General features: G+C 41.6%; 1 protein-coding gene and 1 long non-coding RNA gene across 2 annotated transcripts in view; one reads left to right on the forward strand and one right to left on the reverse strand.

Annotated features, from left to right (window-relative positions):
- The window catches only part of SH3BGRL2 (SH3 domain binding glutamate rich protein like 2), a 98,303-nt gene that overhangs the window by 31,956 nt on the left and 40,713 nt on the right, over nt 1–25,634 (forward strand). Inside the window, exon 4 of the mRNA XM_081795799.1 lies at nt 5,515–6,235. Within this exon, the coding sequence (XP_081651925.1) occupies nt 5,515–6,235 (721 nt within the window). The remainder of the gene's footprint in view (nt 1–5,514; nt 6,236–25,634) is intronic.
- Nucleotides 15,595–23,601, reverse strand: LOC132667311 (uncharacterized). The gene is made up of 3 exons (XR_009605077.3): nt 22,804–23,601; nt 17,834–18,122; nt 15,595–16,153 (listed from the first exon to the last, which is right to left on the reverse strand). It is a non-coding gene; the product is annotated as an uncharacterized LOC132667311 (long non-coding RNA).

Below are 25,634 nucleotides of genomic sequence, written 5' to 3' on the forward strand. Positions count from 1 at the left end.
TTTGCACTTGGACCCTCCTCAGGCAAATTATTATTATTATTATCTTGGTGTTTTTATTTTTGAGAGAGAGAGAGAGAGAGAGAGAGAGAGAGAGAGAGAGAGAACGAGTGGGGGGAGAGGCAGAGAGATAGAGAGAGAGAGACACAGAACCTGAAGCAGGCTCCAGGCTCCGAGCTGTCAGCACAGAGCCTGAGGCGGGGCTTGAACTCTTGAACTGTGACATCATGACCTGAGCCAAAGTCAGATGCTTCACCGATTGATTCCCCCAAGCGCCCCTCAGGCAAGTGATTTACTGTCCATACTTTACATGGATATTCTGGTTAGGATTTACAGTAGTCAAGAAAAGACCTCTCCACTTAAACTAGCTCAAGATAAAAGATGGAGGTTATAAAACAGCAATCCAAGGGCAGGAACTGTGGTACACCTGGATTCATGGAAGCTGAGACTAGAAGACAGCGGCCAGCTCTTCGTTAGTGTTTCTACTTTTCATTCCACAGAGGCTCCATTCTCCTGTTACAGACCAACTTCCTCTTATTCTTCATTCTGTTCCCTCATTCCTTAACTTGCTCAAAGCTCCTTATCCCCACTCCACCCCCTTGCAGCATTCTCCTTTATGTTCCTACTACCAATTGCCTTAGTCTTTTGATTTTCCAACTGTAAATTCCTGGAAAATCCCCATTATGTATTTCCAAGCCTGGTCACATATGTCATAAATTACTTTCAAGCTGCAATATAGGTCACACTGAGGGAAGTACACAGACATGGTCCAAACATCAGTAACCAGGTAGAGTGGGAATACCCTTCAAACAGATATCACAGGGCATCATTTGGAGAATATCCTAAGCATAATTAACCTTCATAAAAATATTGAATAAAAGCCATTACTTATGCTTATTTTATAGACATGAAAATTGAAGCTTAGAGAGGTACAAAATAATTTGTCCAAGAAATTAAGTGGCAAAGCTGAAATGTGAACACAGGCTGCCAGCTAACAAACTCAAAGCCTCTATTTTTATTTTCTTTCTTGACTTTCAGGCTGAGTAACATTCTTGCTATTCTCTACTTCCTTAAACTTAGAACCCTACTGTTAGGTTTACTGTATTCTTTCAGTTTTGTGTTTTTCTTTTTTTTTTTTTTTAAATTTTTTTTTTCAACGTTTTTTATTTATTTTTGGGACAGAGAGAGACAGAGCATGAACGGGGGAGGGGCAGAGAGAGAGGGAGACACAGAATCGGAAACAGGCTCCAGGCTCCGAGCCATCAGCCCAGAGCCTGACGCGGGGCTCGAACTCTCCGACCGCGAGATCGTGACCTGGCTGAAGTCGGACGCTTAACCGACTGCGCCACCCAGGCGCCCCAGTTTTGTGTTTTTTCTGATGGTTCCTCCACTCCCTTTAATTCCTTTTTCTCCTTCCAGTTCTTACATGTAGGAGTTCTCCAAAGGACTCTTCATGGCTCCTTCATGTTTCTTTCTGTATGTGCTTTTTAGGCAAATTCATAGGTTTTTACAGATTTGAATACACTTAGACACTATGGTTTCCTCAACTGGGGTTCTTAGACACACGTCCCCCACCCCACCCAAGAGACTTGTGGATAGAATTTAGGGAGTTCATGAACTTGAATGAGAAAAAAATTAACATCTTTATATTTTCACCAGACTCCAACAGAAATTTACTAATCCTTTCAATTATGAATGTATCAACAAACCACTGTAATAGCAGCAAACATCTGTGACTTTGTTGCCAACAAAAATCATAGGTATTTTAATATTTTCCAACTGTTGCAAATGTCTTAAAATTTTATGTCTTCTCATTATACTTCAAAATCACAGTGGCTCACCTCACACCTATCAGAATGGTTAAAATAAAAAACACAAGAAACAACAAGTGTTGGTAAGGATGTGGAGAAAAAGGAACCTTTTTGCACTGTTGGTGGGAATGCCACTGGTGTTTCCAAGCTGTGGAAAACACTATGAAGGTTCCTCAAAAAGTTAAAAGTAGAACTACTCTATGATCCAGTAATCATGCTCCTTGGTATTTACCCCCAAAATACAAAAACACTAATTCAAAGGCATGTGCAACCCTATGTTTATAGCAGTGTTATTTACAATAGCCAGGTATGGAAGCGGCCCAAGTGTACACCGACAGATGAATTGATAAAGAAGATGTGGTATATACACACGATGGAATATTATTTAAACATAAAAAGAAAGAAATCTTGCCATTTGCAATGACATGGATGGAGCTAGAGAGTATAATGCTAAGTGAAATGTCAGAGAAAGACAAATACCATATGATTTCACTCATATATGAAATTTAAGAAACGAAACAAATGAGCCAGGGGAAAAAGAGGAAAGAGAAAGAGAAAGAGAGAGAGACAGACAATCCAAGAAACAGACCCTTAACTATTGACAACAAACTGATGCTTACCAGAGGGGAGGTGGGTGGGGGAGATGGGTGAAACAGGTAATAGGGATTAAGGAGGGCACTTGTTATGAGGAGCACTGGGTGATGTATGGAAGTGTTGAATCACTGTATTGTACACCTGAAACTAATATAGCACCATACGTTAAAACAAATTAAACTGAAATAAATTCAAAAAATAACAAAAATACTGCACTCCTTTATTTCGATAACTGTTTTTGCAATATCACTAATCCTGTCCCCTTTATTTTCTGTATTTAGAAACTTATTTTTTTGAGAAAGGGTTCATAGACTTTGCCAGACTACTAAAGGTTAAAAACTCCTGTTTTAAAACACTCTAGGCTGTTAATAAACCTTATTACGGTGATAATTTCACAATGTAAATGTATGTCAAATCATCACGTTGTACACCTTGAATTTACACAACACTATATGTCAATAAAGCGAAGAAAAAAACCCACGCTAGCCAGATGTCCTATCATGACTTATAAACAGGTTCAAGTCTTAGGCAATGCAGAGGCAGCTTCCTTAAAGCCTAATGACCTACTCAGTTTTCTGAGTTCTGTCTTTAAGCTTTGGCTGCCTGCTTTATCTGCAGACTTTACTTGTCAGATGGGCACCTAATCCTCCCTGTGGTATGATACCCTTGTGTTGATCTTGGGCCTCTAGTTTATATCCCAGATTGCTTTCTACTCTCACTCATTCTTACATTTTGTTTATTAACTCCGGGTCTCAACTCCACACTAGCTGTTGTGGGTCCCTGGACTGCTAACACTTTGTCCTGCATATAAACTTTTTCACCAGTGTGGAATAAACCAGAACTATTACCAGAGTAATCTTCTTGAAGTATAGCTCTGATCATATCCTTTCTTTCCTCTGAGTGCTTACAAGTTCAGTATAAACTTCTCAGTGAGGGTAATTTTGATTGCCCAAAACTGAAACCTATTTGAGGTGGCTTAAGTAAGATGAGAAATATATGATATGGATACAGGGATATTATGCAGACATTATGAGTAGGGGTATAGGAACAAGCTGAGCCATAAACAAGGAGTGGCAAACTTTTTCTGTAAAGGGCCAAATAGTAAATGTATTAGGCTTTGCAGGCCATATGGTTTCTGTCACTGTGGCATAGGCAATATGAAAAGAAATGAGTTCCAATAAAACTTTATTTATAAAACACACAATTTGCCACACAGCTCATAATTTTAGGACCCCTGGACTAAAACATTATCAGGACTCGCTGAAACTCATTTCCATCACTATCCACAAGTCTGCTTTGTTCTCTTCCTACTGACTAGCTTCTTCAGCTTCTCTGGTTCCCATGTTAGAACGTGGCTTCTGAAAGCTCTGAGCTTCCGTGTCACAAGTTAAAGTTTAAGCTCTCTCTTTCTTTGCCGGTGCTAATTCCAAGTCCTTAGGGTAGGGATATTGTCTGGCCCAGTTTGGGGCCTAGACCAATTAGCTGTGGCCAGCGGTCTGGGTCTTGCTGTATGAACAGGGCTTTGGGAGCCACCCCTACAATGTCTTAGGTCAGAGCTGAGGGACAGGTTTCAGAAAAGAGCAAGGAGCTGGGAAGACAACCCAGTGAGAGCCTTCTGTTGCATTCATTCAAACCTACATTTTCAACATTATCCCTACTAGACCTCTCCTATCCCTTTCTGAAGTACAACCAACTCCTTGTCGATCTCATAAATTCTGCATATTCTCACCCTGCATTCCCCCTATCTGCCAGTAGATATTCTTCTACTCATCTTCAAAGTCTCTTCTAAAAAGCCACCCTTTCCTTTAAATCCACACAACAATCTATTGGTCTTGTTTTGCTGCTATTTCTGTACCTTTTTGTTTTGCAGACAATAGGTGCTCTGCTGGGGAAATGACTTATTTAACTTTTTATCCACTTTGGTACCTTTCAGAGAATAGCCTCTGCGTTCCTATTGGTTGAGTTTAACTATACCTTCAAAGCTGAATAACTCCAAACTAAATAAAATGTTGACTTTCAAGAGTGGCAGTTATACAGGAAACATAGTATCTACTTTTAAGGAAATTGTTTAAAAATTTAAAAGTATCCATTTCCAAATTTATGGTAGCTAAATTAAAGTACATATGCAGAGAGATATTAATTACAGCAAAACTTACATTGAATGTTATTATATACTAAGAAGAAATAAAGTCCCATTAGGATTGTATCATCTGTTAATGTACTAAATTAAAAAGGAATACTGTAGGGGCACCTGGGTGACTCAGAGCTTTAAGCTCAGATTTCAGCTCAGGTCATGATCTTGTGGTCCCTGAGTTCCAGCCCCGTGTTGGGCTCTGTGCTGACAGCTCAGAGCCTGGAGCCTGCTTCAGATTCTGTCTCTCTCTCTCCGAACCTCCTTCGCTTGCACTCTCTCTCTCAAAAATAAATAAATATTAAAAAAAAAAAATACTACAGAAATAACGTAAGAGAATAGGAAAGGTTATAAACTTGAAATATTAAAAACTGCTCTAAAACGCAAATGCTCCAAAAATGATTAGTACTCGTGCAAGAAATTTACCAAAGAGCCAGAGATCTCATCATCTAATTTCTTTCTTTCTAGAACTATTAATTAACATTGTTCCCAGAACTGTGCTAAAATCCCCTGCTGAAAGGAATAAAGTAAATACAGTAACTGCAGGGAAAACTGGTTCATAGCCACGAAACGGTTGCAAGGCTTGCGCTTTTCTGAAACAGAAAACACTTGTTAAATAACTATTCCTAAACTATTAGCAAACTACATAAAAGCTTTTTATTTAACACCATCCTCCTGGGAGACTGCGTTGGAATGTGCAGCGGGTCTGAAAAAGGCACAGATTTGGCTCAATTGTAAATATTAGGTGCAAAGAGGCGAAGCCATTGTGCAGAGTAGGGGGTGGGGAGGGTGGGGTCCTGATTCCCAATGTTGATAGAAGGACTCCAATTTCGCTTGGTATTCATTTTTCTACTACAATTACAGTTTTGCTAAGAAAAATAAAATATCAGTTGTGCTCTCATCAGGCTTCTAATTTGCAGTGCCTACAGAAAAAGAAAACGTCTCATTTAGCTAAAAGAATCACCTTCCCGCAATCTCCAGAGCCTCGGGGAAAACGGAGGAGCGCCCAGCCCCACCCCACCGCCCCCACCGCGGCCACCTCCTGAAAGCCCAGCCCGCTCCACCCGCTGCCGCAGGTCGTTTGGGCTTGCCCGGCGCTAGCCGCCCTAAGACCCTGGGTCTCCGCGGCTCGAACCAGTCTGTCGGGCGGTTCTGCGTGGGGATGCTCCAAATCACTAAACCACAACACAGAACCCAAGCTTGGACTCTGAACCAAGCCCTTTTGCCTAGTTTTCTCTTTCCCCGTTTCGCCAGAATCCTCACCACCCCTCGTCACAGCCTCGTCACAGCCTCGCCCCAGCCTCGGGGTCCTCTGCAGCCACCTGCGCGTGTACGCTATTGTCACGCAGTAAGGAGGGGCTGCAAGGCGCTCAGCCCACCAGGCACTCCAGGGAGAGACCGAAACTACAACTCCCATCACGCCCCACAGCCTGTTCCCTCCTCCTCCTTCCCTCCCCCCTCCTCCCTCGGCCAGCGGCCGGGAGGCTCTGGGCTTTTATCTGCGGACCGGCGGGAGGGAGTCAGGTCCCCGCGATCTTCCCCGACCCGAGCGATCTGCCCAGCAGCGGCGGCGGCGGCTCTTAGCCGGGTTTTGCCTCCGCGTCCCCGCCAGCCCCGAACCCGCGGGGGCAGACGGTCCGTCCGCGCGTGCGAGAGGATGGTGATCCGCGTGTTCATTGCCTCCTCCTCGGGTTTCGTGGCGGTGAGCACCGTGGGGACTGGCAGAGGGCGGGGGTCGGGTCTGGGGGGCTCTTGGGCGCAGAGCGCGGGTCCTGCGGGAGGTGCGCGGCGCACGCCCCTGCGCGTCTCGGTGCGCTGCGCGTCGGAACGCGCGAGACCGCGCCGGGCAGGTGATCCATCACACTTGCACAACAATGAAAAGGGCGGGGAGCAAAGGTGGGTGGGGGACCCCAGCTCGCCCACAGGCCCACTCAACTCGGCCTGAAAGGGAGACAGCACAGCGGGGAAAATGGAGTCTGCGGGGAAACCCCCAGCTCCAGTCGTGTGATTTGGGAATTTGGGGAAGGGGTACTCTGAGAGCTTCGGGGGTCCCGCTTCCCTTCGTGTTAGTTCTTCCCGATGTGGGACCTTCGGCCTGGTTAAATTTTATATAACCAGCTTTTATGTAGGCTGCTTGGTTTGCTAACCTAGCTCCTGAATGAAACAAGTTTAAGTAGTAATTGCTCTTCACCCTCCCTTCCTTTCCACCCAGTTCATTAGTTTAAACCTGCGCAAAGAGAACTGTAAACTAGGTTTGTCCTGTCGTGCCAGGGTTTTCTTACTTGTTTTGTCTTTTTTTTTTTTTTTTTCCTTAGGATGCTATGAATATTTTCTTTATGTAAATGTGTGTGCTTGGTTTCTTTCCCCTTGTAGTGCAGTGGTCAGTTTCATCTTGAGGATGTATAAAGTGTGGTTTCTCTAATTATTTTAAGTTGTGTTTGGTCGATATTTTGGCTTTTTAATTTTTTTAGGAAGAAGTTTTTGGGAAGAAGAGAAAAATAGCTAGATGTCAGACTGTAAAGAAAAAATGCAGTAGTATACTTGATAGAGCTCACTGGGTAATAAGACATGTAGCAGGATGTTTTACATGATTATTAAAACTTGGTTTCCTTAGTAAGAGTTAAGCTGTTAAGAGGTTCCTTGGTGAGATATATAATCAAAAACATCAAAACTGCAATATTGGTTGCTTAAAATTTGGTCAGTTGTCTGCCCAGCAACAACCAGATTGTCCCAAAATTTGTTTCTGAAGCAGGTGGGATGGAGGATGGAATAAAATGTTGCTTGTAAATCCTTATAAACGACGGAGACTTTTTATTTAAAAAGAAAGCAACACTGTAGTACCAAAAAAAGACCCCTTTTCATTAGGAATAGATGGGAAACTCCACCTTAATCTTTACATGCAGGCATGTGGTGGTCCCCATACTCCTGATAGTTTGGGTATTTCTAGTTATTTGTGGTTGCTTAGTCATTCCTGTCTTTTACAGATTTCTCTACTGAACTACACTTCATGTGTTTGGAAACCCATATTGTTTTGTGCATAGATTTTGTTTTTCAAATGCACTTCTTCATAAGAATGCTATATATAGACTTTTTGGTTTCACCACCAACTAGCATGCTCAGTAATTGTTCCAGTAGCATTTTTTGATTATGGAAATGCTGATCTGTAGTATTAAGAAGCCTACGTTAGTTTGTACAAGTCAAAGTCAAAACTTCAGGCACTTACTTGGCTTAGCCTATCAGCAGGTAATATACAAGATAACTCTGGAATTTTGCATCTCTGTTTCCTCAAATCCATTAACATTTATTGCCTGCCTGCTATGCCCTTTTTTAATTTTATATTTACTGTTATGTGTTTTGTCCATGAAGCTAGATTTAAGAAACCTAAGTTTTAATGCAGAATCTGGCTTGTGGTGTAAGCTTGAATAAGGTGCTCATCTCTTCCTGAGTTAGAATGAAGGATGGTGATGAATTGCTCAGAATTACATTCTAGCTTTAAACTGCTTTGACTTCATCAGTTGGGTAAATGTGGATAAACCCTTGTAACAGTGTCTTTTATTTTAAATGCACTTTAAATGCCTCAAAGTGAGTTTATTCTTTTTGTTTTCCTTTTTTAAATTTTTAATGTAACATATTGTCAAATTGGCTAACAGTGTGTAAAGCATGCTCTTAGTTTTTGGGGTAGATTCCCGTGGTTCATCGCTGATGTACAACACCCAGTGCTCATCTCAACAAGTGCCCTCCTCAATGCCTGTCACCCATTTTCCCCTCTCCCCCACCCCAAAGTGAGTTTATTCTTTTCCTTTGGTGTTCTACTGTGATGTCTCAGGTCCCCTCACTGCCCCGCCTAGTAGTATGTGTTCTGACATGATTTGATTTGAGCTAGAAGACATAATCTGTTATATATACAGCCCATAAACAGTAATTCTCTATCTCAATGGACCTAACTTTTTTAGGTCTCAGACGATCCTTAGTCATTGAGTAATTCCCAATTATAATATCATCTCCTATATTAATACAGCTTTTTTGTAATTATGTAATATTTATAGTTTTGGTGATGATAAGTTTATGCTTCTATGCAAGAATAATGATTTCTAAGAGATAATGAAATTGTTTAAGTTAACTATTGGCCTGGGGAGGCTAATAGGGCTTATGGCATTAAGCTATATTAAGCTTTGATGGCATAGCAGTAATGTTTTCCTTCCAGCAGTGTTATGTTGACCATTGGCCCTGTTTATTTGGTGACCAACTGTGACTAGCAAGTGCATGGGAGAACAAATAATTTGACTTCCAAGTCAGTTTAGTTCTAGCTGAAGTTTATTAAACCACAAGGAAGGAATGTAGCTAGAAGTTGACTTTGCTAAGTGGGTTCCTGTTATTTCCAAAAAGGTTCTCTGCCCCAAACAGCAATAGATTTAAACAATCTATTTAGAAAATATCCTCGTCTTGTTCTGACTTCTCTGAATTCTCCAGCGTCAACACATAACAGTGGTATTTGTAATAATTAACACCAAGGGGTGGTTGCCCTTTTATCCTCCCCAGCTCCAGGTAAAACATGCTTTTTCTAGGAAATAAAAGGGATGCCACATTATTATGCCATGAATACCTAAAAATCAGATTTCATATGCAGGTGATAACGTTGCTGTCATTCATATTGTTGTGAAAGGCATTTAATTAGTCCTAAGAAAACAGTATATTCTAAAAGTGCCATTTTAAAATTTGATTTATTCTGGTTGTGTACCCAAAAGGTGGGGGTGGGGAGAGTCATGGTAACTTTATTCAGGAAATACATTGATATGGCTTTTTAATTTAAAAATACTGGCATCAGTCAATTATTTCATTCACTCATTCATTCATTATTTTATTCATTCAACAAGTATTTTCTAAGGGTCTGCTCCTTGCCTCTCTCTGTCCTTGGTCTTGTGGGCAATTGGAAGAGAATAGAGGATGTAGTCTTTGTCCTCAAGGAATTTAGGTGGGGACTGGGTGGGGAGGTAAGATAGGATAGCTGAAACCACCAGTAATAAAGTACAGACCAAGGACACTTGCCTCTTTCAGAACACATTATCAGAGATAGAAATAATATAGGGGCTGAGGGATACATTGCAGGATGTCAGATAAGGAGGAAATGTGCCAGAAATCATAAAATATGCATGTGGGAGCCTTAGGCAGATGGCAGGGAGAGGAATTGAGTTAGATTTGGAGCCAGGGAGAGAGTGCAGGGTCCACCTTGTTCAGGCTGGAAAGGGAAGAGCTTTTGATAGAAGAAGGCAGACAGCAGATGTCCCTGTGGACTTCTTTGGAGGACAGGGTAGACTTTAAGTTCCTGCAGGAAGCCCTTGATAACAAACTCTGTAGTGCTCGGCATCTCAGAGACGTCTTCAGTATCTGCAGCTTGCGTGTTGTCCCACGTCTTTTGTCCCCAGGTAACAAGGGGCTCTCTGGCAAGGAGGGACGTCTGGTATGTGATTTTTAATTTTTTTTTTAACATGTATTCATTTTTGAGACAGAGAGAGACAGAGCATGAATGGGGGAGGGTCAGAGAGAGGGAGACACAAAATCTGAAACAGGCTCCAGGCTCTGAGCTGTCAGCACAGAGCCCGTTGCGGGGCTGGAACTCACGGGCTGCGAGATCATGACCTGAGCTGAAGTCGGCCGCTTAACCGACTGAGCCACCCAGGCGCCCCTGGTATGTGATTTAAAAAAAATCTTTACCCCTCTGCTTGTCTTGAGTAAAATGTCTCTAAAAAAATAAAATCTTTCACTCTTCGTTAAAGTTTCTGGGCTCAGTTGTTAGAGCTGGAAGAAAACCTAAAGGAATTTTCTAGTGAAGTCCAACCACCTAAAATCACAGAGAAGGAAATTTGGGCTTGGAAATTCAGTGGCTTATCCTGAAGTCATTTGTGTCACTCAACACAGATCCAAGGGTTAAACAGAAACTAGGTCTCCTGACTCCTGAATGTATTCATTCTTGTGTTCATTCAGCAATGCATTCATTGATGCATCCATTGACCCTTGAATTCATCAAATAATTATTGAAAACCTACCAAGTACCAGGCTCTGTGTAAGGTGCTATTAGGTGCTAGGTGTATGTGAAGTCAGAAGAACAGAAACTCTGGCCTTAGGGCATAAGTCAATGCTCACTTTTCAGCCTCAGAGCCTTGGGATGCAAACCATTTAAACAAGGAGATCAATGCGGGCTTGGGCAGTGTTTCTGAGAAGCTGGGTGAAATGAACAGTATATGCATGGATGTTGGAGAGGGACCATCACTGGGAGCAAAAGATATAAAGAAATTGGAAACAAAGTTGGAAGCAAAAGATATAAAGAAATTGGAAACAAAGTTGGAAAATACAGCGCTTTGCCCAGGGCTGCCATTATATTTTCAAGTAGGATTGAGAGTGGCGGTGGGGAACACATAGAAACTATGCTCAGAGTTGTTTTGATCTTTGCAGCTGTAGAAGGCATACCCTTTGGTTTGTATGACTTAACAACTTTTAAGCATGCAGTAAGCAGTGAAGCACTGAATGTATTCAGTGAAGCTTTACTGTGAGGAGGCCCCGCAAAGGAGTTCCAAGCAGTTAAAGTCAGGATATGACCATGTAGAACAGCCTAAGACTGGGCAGTAATTCCTAAGTGATTCTAAGCCAGAAGAAGCTAGTGAGGGTAAGCCTGGGCTCATTAGCCTCTTTAACTCATTGAATCCTCAGAGTCACAGGGCAAGGTAGTTATTTATTCTCATTTTACAGATGAAGAAGCTGAAGTTAAATGCCCTGATGAGATCATACACAGTAGATGGTGGGATCCTGAGTTGAACTCCACCTGGCAGGTGGTTCTGAAGTTTCTAGAGCAGTTCTCCCGTGTGGGCACGGTGGCACCCTGGGGCAATGAGAGTACCAGGGATGCCTGACATCCTGCAGTGGGCTGGATAGTCCCCCATAAGAACTGCCCATGCAAAATGCCAGGGGTATCCTTGATGAGAAAACAGTGCCAAAGAGCATTGGTGAGTGAGGGTGTGGAGTGAGGTTAGGGAGATGGGAGCATATGAGAAATGACCAGGAGAAGCAGGAATGAGTTGGGGGAGCAAGGACAAGGATGTGATTTAAGGGAAGGTCAGGCTGGGAAGGCAAGTGTGTTAATTTCCTAAGGGCTGCCATTAACAAAGTATCAAAATCAAGGATTTAAACAACAGAAATTTGTCTCCCAGTTCTGGAAGCTAGATCAGGGTATGGGCAGGGGTGCCTCCTTGTTAGGGCTGTGAGGGAAACTGCCCCATGCCTCTCTCCTAACTTCTCATGGTTTGCTGACAATCTCTGACATTCTTTGGCTTGTAGATGTATCTTTTTGGTATCTGCCTTCACATGGTCTCCGTGTGTGTGTGTGTGTGTGTGTGTGTGTGTGTGTGTGTGTGTGTCTGTCATGATGTACAACTTCCTCCTTTTTATAAGGACAGGTTCATATTGACTAGAGCCTGCCCTAATGACTTCATCTTTATTGATCATCTGCAAAGGTCCTGTTTCCAAATAAAGTTACATTCACAGGCACCGGTGGTTAGGATTTCAACATTTTTCAGGGAACACAATTCAACCCATAACAGCATGGAATATGAGTGTTGAAATAGACTAATTAATGGAATTTTCTCCCTTTAATTGGAAAGACTGAAGGCAGATTTCTTGAATCTTCATGTTAGCAGCTGGATGTGGAATTGTATGGAATTGTAGTCATATGTAAGGTCTCTTGCTAGAAAGGGAGGTTTATCAATATCCCAGATGAAGACCTGACCTCAGGTTTTCTAGTACATTTTACTCTTTCTCAAATTTGATATTTTCCCATTCTACAATATTTTAAACTTGGAAATAGAAATATAATCAAGGGCATGGATTCTTATGAAATTAGGGGCTTTTTATCCATTTGTATTGGAATACTTTCAGAAAACATTTCTATTTATTTGAGGAAATGAAATTTTGACAAATATTTATAATATGAAATTTAAGGTGGTTTCCATATTGTGGGAATTTAAGAACATTTGAGTCTTGTCTTTTGTGTGTTTTTCAGTTCTTTGGTCAAAAACAGAAAAGGAAAGGGGCACCTGTGTGCCTCAGTCAGTTAAGCATCTGACTTCGGCTCAGGTCATGATCTCTTGGTCTGTGGGTTCGAGCCCCATGTCTGGCTCTGTGCCAACAGCCCAGAGCCTGGATCCTGCTTCAGACTGTGTCTCCCTCTTTCTCTACCCATCCCCTGCTCGTGCTCTCTCTCTTTCTCTCAAAAATAAATAAATAATTAAAAAAAAAAAAAAAAAAAAAAAACAGGAAAGGAAAACAACTGTAGTGGGGGGGAAAAGCCAGTTCCATAAGAAGCAGTGTGAGATACCAAATTAAGAAATATTTCTTCTTTAGATGTTTTTCATGTTTAATTTATAAAAATGTTGAAATGAATCATGTTTCCCCCCCAGTACAGTTAGAAATGGGTGACAGAATAGAAAAGGTCTAGATTCTTAGTGAATGTTTCATTTTTCCCAAAATAGAAATTAGCATGACTTATGGATCATTATATATGAAAGTTTAAAATACTTTGTTTTGAAATGCAGATTTAAAAAATGGGACCAATAAATTATTGCTTTAATTGCTGAATGTCCATTTTTTTTAAAAAGTCACCCTCCAAACTCTAAACTTAAAAGGAGACCCAAATTTTCAGTAGGAGCTGCTTTAGTGGCTGCTACCTTGCTGCAGAGTGAGTTAGAAACGTGTTATTCTCATTTAAATTACATTCTTAGGTACATTATTTTTCTGTGATTAGCTTTGTTACACTGCTACAAAGAAAAAGGACCTAGCTTTCTAAATGAGAAATTTAGTGAAAACAACTTTTTTCCCTGTGAACTGGCAAACGCTTGTTAATATTGGAGGGAGATTTTCCACATCTAATCATATACAGTTGTCTTCTTTGGGTCCTCTTTTTAGTGGTAGTTTAAAAACATGTCATGGAACCTTTCTGTTGAGTGATTGTTTAGACCAGCAATGACCAGTACAGACCGTTGCCTGGCATGGAGGTGGCTAGGGCGGCTGCGAGAAGTGGCGCTTGGGGACTGGGAGCCTTCGAGCGGCTGTAACCCAGCTGTGTGGTCTGAGCCAGTGCAGCTTCCCTTCTGTCCTCTTTCAAAAATAGGCTTATCTGAGTTTTATCTGCCAGCACGGACTAATTGCTCAGGAACTATGGCAACTAAAAGTTAGTGTTGTTCTTTCTTTCATGTTTGATTAATTTTTCCAGACTCTAAACAATCGACCTAGGAGAAGCACCTTCTGGGCTCCTGACTGCTTTGCTGTAGGACTCGAAGCTCTGCTAGATGCTTGCTGCCAGATAGGGGTCCCCCTACCAACAAGCCCAGGTCCTTTTAGGCTGGTGCAGCCCCTGGAAACTAGAACTGGGTCTGGTTCCCTTTGTTACCGTTGACAGCTTATTCATTCCTGAAAGGTACTGAACTCTTTTGGGCTGGGTCAGTGCCTGGAACAACCCCAAAGGGGGTTTCCTGGAACTGAACCCTGAAACTAGAAGGGCAGGGCGCGGTGTACATCAGGGTGTGTCTCTTGTTGTGGGACCCTTGTGGCTCTCTGCCAGCATTGCTTCAGCACTCCTGAAGCCGGAAATGGAATGTTGGCTGGGACTGAGGGCAGAGGGTTTTAGGTACTTCAGGACGTGCTTCCATATCCTACCAGCGATGACTCAGATCTGGAATTGGCTTTTTGTCATCTTGGACCTAGTGGCTTTGGGAGTGGAGGGCTGAGAAGAAGAGAGAGCCAATTAAGTGACTTGCTTGACAGGTCAGTTCAATGGTGTTTGGTAAATGCAAATACAGTTAAAGTCAGCAGACCAATCCTATATAAAAAAACAAAACAAAGCAAAACAAAACAAAAAAAAAACCCCTAAAGCAACACAACCAATGTAGCTTTTGAGCTTTTTTTGAGTTTGTTTTCTTTTTGGAGTTACACAAGGAGTGGGAGTATGGTCTTCATTCATGGCATTCCTAGGTGATTTGAAGCTTACTAGTTCTCTTCTTTCCTAATTATATTCGTTATGATAGTTCCTTGAATGGGAATTGGCCACTCCATCAGCCTGGGTCCCCAGCTGACAGAAGTTTTGGGTTGTGCTGACCTTTTATGATAAATAAACTACTTACTAGTCAAAGTAACTATTTGGATTGAATATTTGCTGATTTATTTAATTCTGGAGTTAGTTAGCTAATATTCAAGCCAAGCACCTCCTTCTGCCCCATCCAAGGATTAGCTATCATTGGGAGTCGGTATAGTTTCATGGGTAAGGCAGGGGCTTAATAAAAAAAATTTTTAATTAATATAATAAAATAAAAAAATTTTAAATTATAACCTTGGATCTTTAATCATCAAAAAATTATATATAGTACATAGTACCTACTAAGCCAAGGACGCATGCTGCTATAATTTTAGAGTATTTACTTATTTTTGATTCTTATTTTTTTATTATTTTTAATTTACATCCAAGTTAGTTAACATATAGTATAATAATGATTTCAGGAATAGAATTTAATGATTCATCACTTACATATAACACCCAGTGCTCATCCCAACAAGTGTCCTCCTTAATGCCCCTTGCCCATTTAGCCCATCCCCCTACCCAACATCCCACCAACAACCCTCAATTTGTTCTCTGTCTTTAGTAAGAGTTTCTTATGGTTTGTCTCCTTACCTGTTTTTATATTATTTTTCTTCCCTTCCTTTATGTTCATGTGTTTTGTATCTTAAATTCCACATTTGAGTGAAATCATATTTGTCTTTCTCTGACTGGCTTATTTCACATAGCATAATACATTCCAATTCCATCCACGTTGTTGCAAATGGCAAGATTTCATTCTTTTTAATCGCTGGTAATATTCCATTGATATATATCACATCTTCTTTATCCATTCATTAGTCAGTAGACATTTGGGCTCTTTACGTACTTTGGCTATTGTCAATAGCACTGCTATAAACATTGGGGTGCATGTGCCTGCCCCTTTGAAACAGCACTCCTGTATCCCAGTAGTGCAATTGCTGGGTCGTAGGGCAGTTCTATTTTTAATTTTTTGAGGAACCTCCATACTGTTTTCCAGAGTGGCTCCACCAGTTTGCATTTCCATAATTTTAGAGTTTTTAGTAAATTTAAATATAAAAGAGTTATAATTTGAGGTCGTTCCCCAAACAAATCACCCTATTAGAGTTCTTCTGTAATTTTTGAACATTTTATAGGTGCATGGCAGGTTGTGCATAAGTCACTAGAACATATTTATTCATTGCCTACAGAGTGCTTACTACTGTGCAGTTGGTCACTATTCTTTGCTGTACCTAATACGTGAATATAGAGTCCTGGTTTGACTTAAGTCTTCCTGTACTTAGCAAGTAGATCTTATCTCAACTGACAGCTTTGACTGATGGATGGTGGCTGCCTGGAGAGCTGGGAGAGGGGTTTTGGAGCTTTGTCTGGGATCAGCTGGAAAACAGTGTGATTGTTTCATGTCTGATCTGGCACCAGAGGAGGGAGGACCAGGGCTTATGCCACGTATTTGCCAGTGCTATGTTCGGCTCTTCCATGCATAACTGAATGGAGAGTGTTTTGAGTCTGTGAGTAAAAGGGAAAAGAAATATGAGACACCAAGTTGAATTGATGGATGGATAATATTCTCTGCAAACATCTCACCCCAAATCTAGGGGGAAGGTGGTAGAGAAGGGCCAGGATCTCTCTGTTTAATAAAAGTAAGTGAAGACAGTGATTATCATGACTGTGAAACTGAACACTGGATCTTGATGCTAGTGAAATGTTTGTGGGGAGCTTCCCTCTGTGGCAGATGGGCAGGTAGGTGGTGGTAAAAGAGGTGGGGGGGGGGTGGTTTGTGAGAAAAGTTGGTGGAGACAGAAAGGGAGAAAGACACTGGATAGGTGGACCCTCAGATATGCCTGTCCACCTTGCTGAGCCTTGGAGCACTGGAAGGTCAGGTGAACAAGTTAGTGTTTACCTGTGCCCAGAATGTGGTAGGATTTTTCCTACAGGTTATTTAATCCTTATAATGGCCCTACAAACTGTGTTTACTATACCCATTTTTCAGCTGAGAATATTGAGGGCGATTAACATGCCTAGGATCCTTTGGTTCAGTGAATCCAGATTTGAACCCCTCCCTGTCATAAGAGTTTTTGTCCAGTACTTTTATCCTACATTACCCACAAGAAAAGCCCTTGCTTGGAGGCCACTGAGAACCTGTGCCTTGGACACCCAGAAACAGGCTAGGATAACAGTGCGTAAGCTCAAGCTAAAGAAAGGGGAAAGGGCAGGACTGCTAAGGAGCAGTTCCAGGGGTACCCACTCAGCTGTTGAGCAGGTAAATGTAGCCATAGTGTCCTCGGCACATGAAAGCAATGGCTTTGCTTCTGCAGAGACTGATAAAAGCTATAAGGAATATAGGGGCGCCTGGGTGGCTCAGTCACTTGGGCGTCCGACTTCGGCTCACGTCATGATCTCACCGTCCATAGGTTCAAGCCCCACATCGGGCTCTGTGCAGACAGCTCGGAGCCTGGAGCCTGCTTCAGATTCTGTGTCTCCCTCTCTCTCTGCCCCTTCTCCGCTCAAGCTCTGTCTCTGTCTCTCTCAAAAATAAATAAATACTAAAAAAAAAAGATATAAGGAATATGGTTGGAATGGAAAGCTAATATTTCATAATTAAAAATTTTTTTTGAATGTTTATTTATTTTTGAGAGAGAGAGAGAGACAGAGCATGAGCGGGGGAGGGGTAGAGAGAGAGGGAAACACCAGAATCCGAAGCAGGCTCCAGGGTCTGAGCTGTTCAGCACAGAGCTCGACATGGAGCTCGAACTCACAAGCCGTGAGATCATGACCTGAGCCGAAGTCGGACGCTCAACCGACTGAGCCACCCAGGCACCCCCATAATAATTTTAATAGTAACAAAAACAACAACTACCATTCACACCATGTGCAGGAAGTCCTCAAGGCTTTATGTTTGTTCATTTGTATTCCTCAAAGTAACTTGGCATGGTAGCCATTCATATTCATCCCCTCACCCCCTTCACTCTCTCTAGTAGAATAGGAAACTGAAGCTCAGAAATTTCAAATAACTTGCCTTGTCATAGAATCCAGAAAGTCCAGACACTAGATTTGTGCCATCCATTTTCCTAGTGGTCGTGTCCCAGAGGAAGGAGTCAGAGGTTAAAGAGAAATTGGAACAGACAGTGCTCCGAAGACACAGTTGAATATTTCACTGAATGTCCTGAAACCAAATGCATGATTTACCTCAAATGCAGTTCTCTTGCTTTGTGTGATTGAGTTGAGCTGACTTGATGTATTGAGCTGGAGGGAGCAGGATGAGTGGGAAGGTAATGGGCTGATGTGGGAGAAGGAAAGGTTGGCTGGGATGGGGTCGAGGGCAGAGATATTTAATCTCTTGGGACCTTTTGGGCAACATGAGATCTACTGGAACAAATGGTGGTGGTGCAAGTGTGTGCTATCATTCTTTCTGCTTGGGATTCTCGGTTCTTGGGAGACATTTTCTCCACGGGCTGATCATTCCTTGTTTTCTTCCCTGTAAATAATTGGGTGGAAAGAGGTTATCAGTATATTGCAGCCTACGGTCGGAGTTCAAGGCAAAGAGTGGGTAGAAAGCAGGAGGCCAAAGGCAGGGCTGTTGGTGGTTATAGGGGAGGGGAGGAGGGCCTGTGGGGATGCAGTCACCATGCATGGGAAGGCAGGAGGGGCCCCCGGGAGTGGGAGTACATTCATACACCTCATCTGCCCAGTTTAATAATTCTAATCTTTGTGCTTTGCTTATTGTCAGCCATCCCTCTTTCTCAGATCAGATTCTGTACATGCAGTTTACTGAGGGAACCTCATAAACATAGTTGGTAGAAGAAATTTGTGTGATACAAGCAAGATGATAAGTGGTAAGAATGTGGATTTTAGAAATAGAAAGACCTGGGTTCAAATAATGGCTCCTAAGTGGCAAGGTGGCTTAGCAGGTCTTTTAACTTCTCTGGATCTCGGTATCCCCACTTGTAAAGTTGTTGGAGCTTAATGATGAGGCAGCCATTAATAATATTATGGATTTCATTTACATTTAAGTCTATAGTAATTCTGTGGTCTTTTGTGAGTCTTCAACTCTGAATAAGCTATTGAGATTTAATTAAGGAAAAAGATTATTGTTATAGTTAGACAATAGGTCCTGAGTTAGATGGAACACATCTGTAGGAAGACCTGAAACTGACATTGTTTATTAGGGTTAGTGTAGGCTAGAGGTCTCTAGTTGCAGAGGCTAGAACCCCTTCTTTTTTGAGTTAACACAGTATTTTAAAGTGGTTTTGAGCCAAAGATTTTAAATACTGGGTGATGTCTTTCTTCCACATACACAATCTAGAATTCCTACTCTTCTTGAGACATCTGAAGATTTCTTCACCCATTGCCTCACTCCATCATGGCATGGATCCATCAAAGTTGCCCCTTCATCATGATGTGCCCTTGGGGTTCTCCACACCCCCTACCATTCTCCCTGTCTTCCCAACTCTGAGCCATTTGTTATTGAGCTTGTGCTGTTCTTTTGCCTATATAGTAGGAAGTATTTTTTGGCATGTATGTTTATCAAAAGTGGGAAACCACAAGATTATATTGAGAGGGTTATTTGTTTCATGAAGAATGGAAGTCAGTGAAAGGTTTTTGTTTTTGCTTTTTTTTTTTTTTTTTCTTTTGTGGAAAAAAGGAAATAATAGTCCTAAATGGTTATTTGGTGCTTGTTGACTTTATTCCTTTATGTTGACTACCTGACTACTGTGGCATTTGAATGTTTGACTCTATGGAACCTAATTATTCCAGGAAGTGAAAAGTGTCTATTTCCTGTCTGTACTTGGTGATGACCTCTCAGTCATTCTAACCTCAGAACTGCTGCTTGAAGTCATTAAACTCTAGGACAGAACTTCCTGGAATAGCTTAAAAATGAAGTTGATCACACCCTATGCCAGGTTTAATCACCAGTGTCCCTGTTGACATTTAGGTCTAGATAATTCTTTATTGTGGGGTCATCCTGTGCCTTGCAGACACAGAACAGCATGCCTGGTCTCTACCCGCTGGGTGCTAGGAGTATCCTCTGTCTGTAGTTGTGACAATGAAAAATGTTTCCATGTATTCCCAAATATCTCCTGGGGGCAAAATCATACCTGGTTGAGAACCTCTGCTCTAATCTATAGTAGCAGAGAGGAAATGCTTACAAAGAGAAGACTCACATTGCTTTAAAACTAGAAGGAACTGAAGAGGTCATTTCATTCATCTTTCTCTTCTGATGTGGTATGAGCCATTAAATTACTTGTTCAAGTCTCCACTGCTTGTCCTAATATTTCTAGAACAGTGCAACATGGACCTAGAATACTGCACTGGGAGTTGGGAGACTGAATCTGGTTCTGGTGATGGCATGTTTGTTTGTTTGTTTTTGTTTTATATAGTTGTGTGTGTTTTTTTGTTTTTTGTTTTTTTGTTTTTGTAAGCTCTGTGTCCAACATGGAGCTTGAACTCACAACCCTGAGGTCAAGAATCACATGCTCTACCAACTTTTTTTTTTTTTTCTTTTCTCCCCGCCCCCCCCCCCCCCCCCCCCCCCAGTGATGCCATTTAATCAGCTTTGTGTTTTTAGACAAGAAACTTAGCTTCTCTGGGCTTCACGTTTCTCATCAGGCTGTTATTGTTGTTTTTAATTGAGATATAATTCACATACCATAAAATTCACCCTTTTCAATTCTACGTTTCAGTGGGTTTTAGTATATTTCCTATGTTATCACCACTGTCTAATTCCAGAACCTTTCCTCACACCAGAAAGAAACCCATGACCATTAGCAGTCACTCCTTTCCTTCCTTCCCCCAGCCCCTGGCAGCTGCTAATCTCCTTTCTGTCTCTGTGGATTTTCTTATTATGGACATTTCATATAAATGGAATCTCACAATATGTTGCCTTTTATGCCTAGCTTCTTTCACTTAATGTTTTCAAAGTCCATGTATGTCATACTATGTATCAATACTTCATTTCCTTTTATGGCTGAATAATATTCCATTGTCTGAATATACCACATTTTGTTCATTCATTCATCAGTTGATGGACATTTGGGTTGTTTCCACTTTTGGCCTATTATGAATAATGCTGCTGTGAACATTTGTGTAATCATCTTTTTAATTCTGTTGGACATATACCTAGGAGAAGAATTGGTGGTTCATATGGTAACTCTATGTTTAACTTTGTGAGGAATTGCAAAGCTGTTTTCCCAAGTGGCTGTTCATCTTGTATTCCTACTAGCAATGTATGAGGGTTCCAGTTTCTCTGCATCCTCACCGACACTTGTTATTGTCTGCATTTTTTATTATAACCATTTTAGTGGGTGTGTGGTGTTATCTCAGTGTGGTTTTGATTTGCATCTCTCTAATAACTAATGTTGATACTTATTAAGAACTGGTTTAGATCCTTCTGTTGAAGAGCTCTTCTAGCTTTGAATTTTTAATTTTTTTCTTGTATTCCACATATGAACCAATATGAATAATACGGAATTGAGCCTTTAAGGATATATATTTTAGAAATTAATTTGGTTAATCAGTTCCCATATATTTATGAGTACCTTGTATTGCACAGTGTTTGATCATATTCAGGATGCAGAATGAGTATATGGCATGGTCCTTTCCCATCCCAGATAACAACTAATCTGACTGGGGAGATAAGATGAACATGGAAAACAGAGGCAACACAGAGTCATATGGAATATAATGCTGAAATTATCTATCTTGTAGGTAAGTCTCAAGGGCAGGTATATTTATTTGGATGAGGACAAAGAAAGTCATATCAGTGCTAGACAGAAAAATAGCATCCTCTTTTGAGTTGGGAAGGTGGCTGTTTTTAAGATTCTAGAAAATTTCACTTAAATAAAAAGAAATAAAATTCATTTATTTTTATTCACTAAAATAAAATTTCACTTAAATAAATAAAGTGGAAAATTAAGTTTTTTTCCCCTAAAATATTTTGTATAAGCTCGTGAACTGGAATAGATGTTACCCTCTCTGTTCTTTTTTGTCAAAAGAGTGAATTTGATTTGTATATCTGTGCTGCCCTTTGTTTTAGACTAGACGACTCCTTTTCCACCTGTATGTATTTCCTATAGTGTGAGGTCAAGACAAACGGAAGCGCTGTACTTAATTCCACAGAACTGTTTTATTAGCAAGCTTGGTTTTAAGAAATAATTAACAGGGGTGAGATGATTAATAATTCACTTTTTGAATTCCTTTTCCATTAAAGGGGAGAAATAGGCTTCATCCTTTTAACAAGATTAAGTCTGTGTGTTAGGTGCAGAGAGCTTCTAAAAAGGAGAGAGAGCTTCTTGGCTCCTTTCAGCTTACAGCTTCAAGGCTTAGCTTTTTGGCCTGGCGTTTTGGGCCCTCTGTGATGTGATTCTCACCTACCTTTGCAGCATTTTCTCTCTCTGTTCCTTTGACTACTATATAAATACACTAGGCTTTTTTACCTTCTGCCTTCTGTGCCTTTTTTCATAACATTTGCTCTGCCTGTGCTCACCCTGCATTGTGACCAGATCCCCCTCCTTTCTTTGAAGCCCTCCCATTTCCCGGTGAAGTCTTCCCCTGGCCTCCCTTTCTCCTCCCTCCAGTTTGGCTGTAGAAGCAGCCCTCCACGGTGCAGCCTGTGGAACTGCTGTCCTGGGGCCTCAACACGTTCCCACCCTTGGTTAGAATTATCTTGTACCCAGGTTCTTTGAACTACAAGTTCTAAGTTCTTGGAGGTCAGGGCTGTTCTATTCATCTTTTTATACCTCAATGGTTTCCTATTAGAAAACTTGGCATGTAGCATTTATTGAATGAATGAAAAAGAAATATTGTTTCTGTAGCTTCTGCATCAAATATCAAGCTTATCAAGAGTTCAGGACCATGTGGGAGTGGGATTGGTATGAAACATGTACTTGGAAGTCTGCTTTGGAAAACAAAAGGCCGTGAGGGACAGGATTTATAGGTTTCCCCCGCTCTCCCAAAGTAGAGCATTCCTATGAAACTTTTCATAAGCTGAAATAGCATACAGCGAAGAAGCAATTAATTAATTGCCATTAAGTTATGTGAAAAAACTTTGAGTGTTTCCAAACCCTAAAAAGTAACCTCTCTTAGGCTTTTTGATACCTTACGACACATCTTGCTAACAGATGCACAAAATAAATAGAGATTAAAGCACAGATGCTCACGGTTCAAAGCTGTGGCGGCCTGATGCTGAGCTGCTGAGTGTATGTAGTTCCGGGGAAGGAGCTTGGGGGTGCTGGTCTCGCTGCTGGGGTGCCTTCTGCTTCTGTAAAGGCTTCCTGCAAAACAACTGCTGAATGCTGTTTTCGCCGTTTGCCTTTTTCATAAAGGTGAAAATCGTCTTTGGATTCCTTTCAGTTAGTGAAAAGAGGTACTAATGTAGGTCTTTCATAGAAGTGAAGTGGCATAGTGTGAACTTTCAAAAACTGGGGATACCTGTATTTCACTGCTTCTTAAATATGTGGCATGAAGAATCGATGTTATTAGAGATAATTTTATTATAGTATTACTTCCCTTATGCACGTATCAGAATTCTAGAACCCCCATGTGGAATGAAGCTGGAGCCCTGGCAGGAAGCAGAGGGGCCTCTTCCACATACTCTGGGGCTGGGGCTGGGCTGTGGGCCCGGGGGTCTGCCCTTCAGAGCCTCACCTCAGACAACTGAGTGACAGAGGCCACAGCAGTGTTCTCAGCTCCATTGAGGAGTCACCAAGGGAAGCTCTGAGAAGTGACAGCTGCCTCCTGGAGGCAGAACTGGAGAATTCCAGAAGCACAGTTGCAGGCTCTAGTTGGTATAGAGTAAAATAACAGACTTTTACACATAAGTGGGCCCTGAGAATGTCAGTGCACCACATCAAAGTACGAAAAATGGATTATAATGATGATTCTTCATCCAGAACAGATTAAATCAGGTTTGGCATGTTTTGCTTTGATGTATTCTGCTAAACAATGCAGGAACCCATGTGGTGCCTTTTAGAAAGATTTCTAAACTAAAAATAGTTTAAAATAAAGTCAAAATAAATTTGTGTTTGAAGGGATGAGCTTTCAATTATCCAGAAAACCACAGTCTCTAATTCCAGGAGAAAGTAGCTTATTTGCTCCTACCTCTGTCCCCTTGTTGCCCCCATCTTTTGCCTTCCATTTCCTTTCTCTCTACCTTCCCATAGAATACCCACCTGGAGGCTTCTTCCCCCTATCATCCTAGGAGCCATTTAATTTATAGTCCTTCTTTTTATTGTTTATTATTTATTTTATAAGTCTTTTTAAATTTGTTTTTTAATGTTTATCTGAGAGAGAACACGCGCGCGTGAACAAGTGGGGGAGGGGCAGAGAGAGAGAGGGAGACAGAGAGTCCGACACAGGCTCCAGGCTCTGAGCTGTCAGCACAGAGCCAGACGCAGGGCTCCAACTCACGAACTGTGAGATCATGACCTGAGCTGAAGTTGGACGCTGAACCGACTGAGCCACCCAGGTGCCCTGTATGTTCCTCCTTTTTAGATTTCTGATACTGGGCTTTTGTTCTGTGCATACGTATCCCTGAGCTTCATGGCCTTGCCCCCTACATTTCCCACATAGTACTGCCCTGGCTCTTTAGGCACCCCTCCATGACTGCCAGTTTCATATGAAAGTTAGTTATTAACAAGCCCTATCTTCCTCCACCCCCCCCCCCCCCATTAGACTATGCACTGCAGCAAATTAGAGACCTGGTTTTGTCACCTATATTCCTTTAGTTCCTAGGGCAGCCTAGCACATTGCAAGGTCTCCACAAGGTCTCATAAACATCTGTGAGTAAACAAAGACTCTTTTACCTTTTAAGGAGACTTTGGTTTTTCTTTTTTCTGGCTCTCTGTGGATGGCGCGCTCCCTCTCTGTTTCTCCCCCACCCCCCAAGATTCTCTTTCTCTCTCATTCTCCTTTGTTAATTTCGCCACTTACTCTCTTGAGTCAAGATGGAATGGAGACTTATATGGCTGAAGATACAGAGAAATTTGAGGTGGAAACACCACAATTTGGAAGTACTCTTTAAGACTTCATCTTACCTGATGCAGGACTTAGGGTCATCTGTGGGAAAGGTGCATGCCTGTGGAGATTTGAGAAAGCTATAAGAGCTCCCAGTGGCAGTTGTGTGGGACTGAAACTGAATCAAATGTGTGGCTGAAGCTAGATGGTTGGAGTTTTTAGCAGAAATGGCACATAGCTTTCCTCGGTAGCCCAAAGAGGGAGGATTGAGCTGATGACATGGTCAACCCAACATAGGACAGGTGCACAGAATGTAAGTAAGAGCATCCAGACTTTCTCATAGAGGTATGAGTTTGTGCCTACAAAGGAAATGTGGACTAATTATATGATGCCTTATAAAATGTAATTGTGAAAACGATCGGGTGTCCCCCAAATTGCTTTTCAAACCTAAGTGGCAGTAGTTTCTCGATCATCTCTTAGGATCACTTTCTACACAATTGAGGATTAACTGATGTGGAAACAAGAATAACATATTCAAAAACACAGTGTGGGGGCACCTGGGTGGCTCAGTCGGTTAAGCATCTGACTTCAGGTCATGATCTCGTGGTTCATGAGTTCGAGCCCCACATTAGGCTCTGTGCTGACAGCTCAGAGCCTGGAGCCTGCTTCTGATTCTGTGTCTCCCTCTTTCTCTGCCCCTCCCCTTCTTGTGCGTGCACGCTCTCTCTCTCTCTGTCTCTCTCAAAAATAAATAAAAACATTAAAAAAAACAACAACACAGTGTGTATGGAGTAGTATCTCCGGCCATCAATAACGGCATGGCTTTTGGCTGAAGGCCGGTGATTCTTGCCTGTGGAAAATACTGTCCTCAGCAGGATTTCCTCCTTACTACAGAGGATTTTGACTATTATAGCAAGTTTTGCTAGACTAGCTCTTCTATGTAGTATCCTCTAATTAGTAGGAGGCACGTGTATGAGCAATTGTGTGTAATTTTCATAGATAGTCTTATAAAATAGTGGCATTCTGAATTCATATT

This window comes from Panthera onca, chromosome B2, assembly GCF_046562875.1.
Source record: "Panthera onca isolate mPanOnc1 chromosome B2, mPanOnc1 haplotype 2, whole genome shotgun sequence".
In the NCBI taxonomy this organism is placed as follows: domain Eukaryota; kingdom Metazoa; phylum Chordata; class Mammalia; order Carnivora; family Felidae; genus Panthera; species Panthera onca.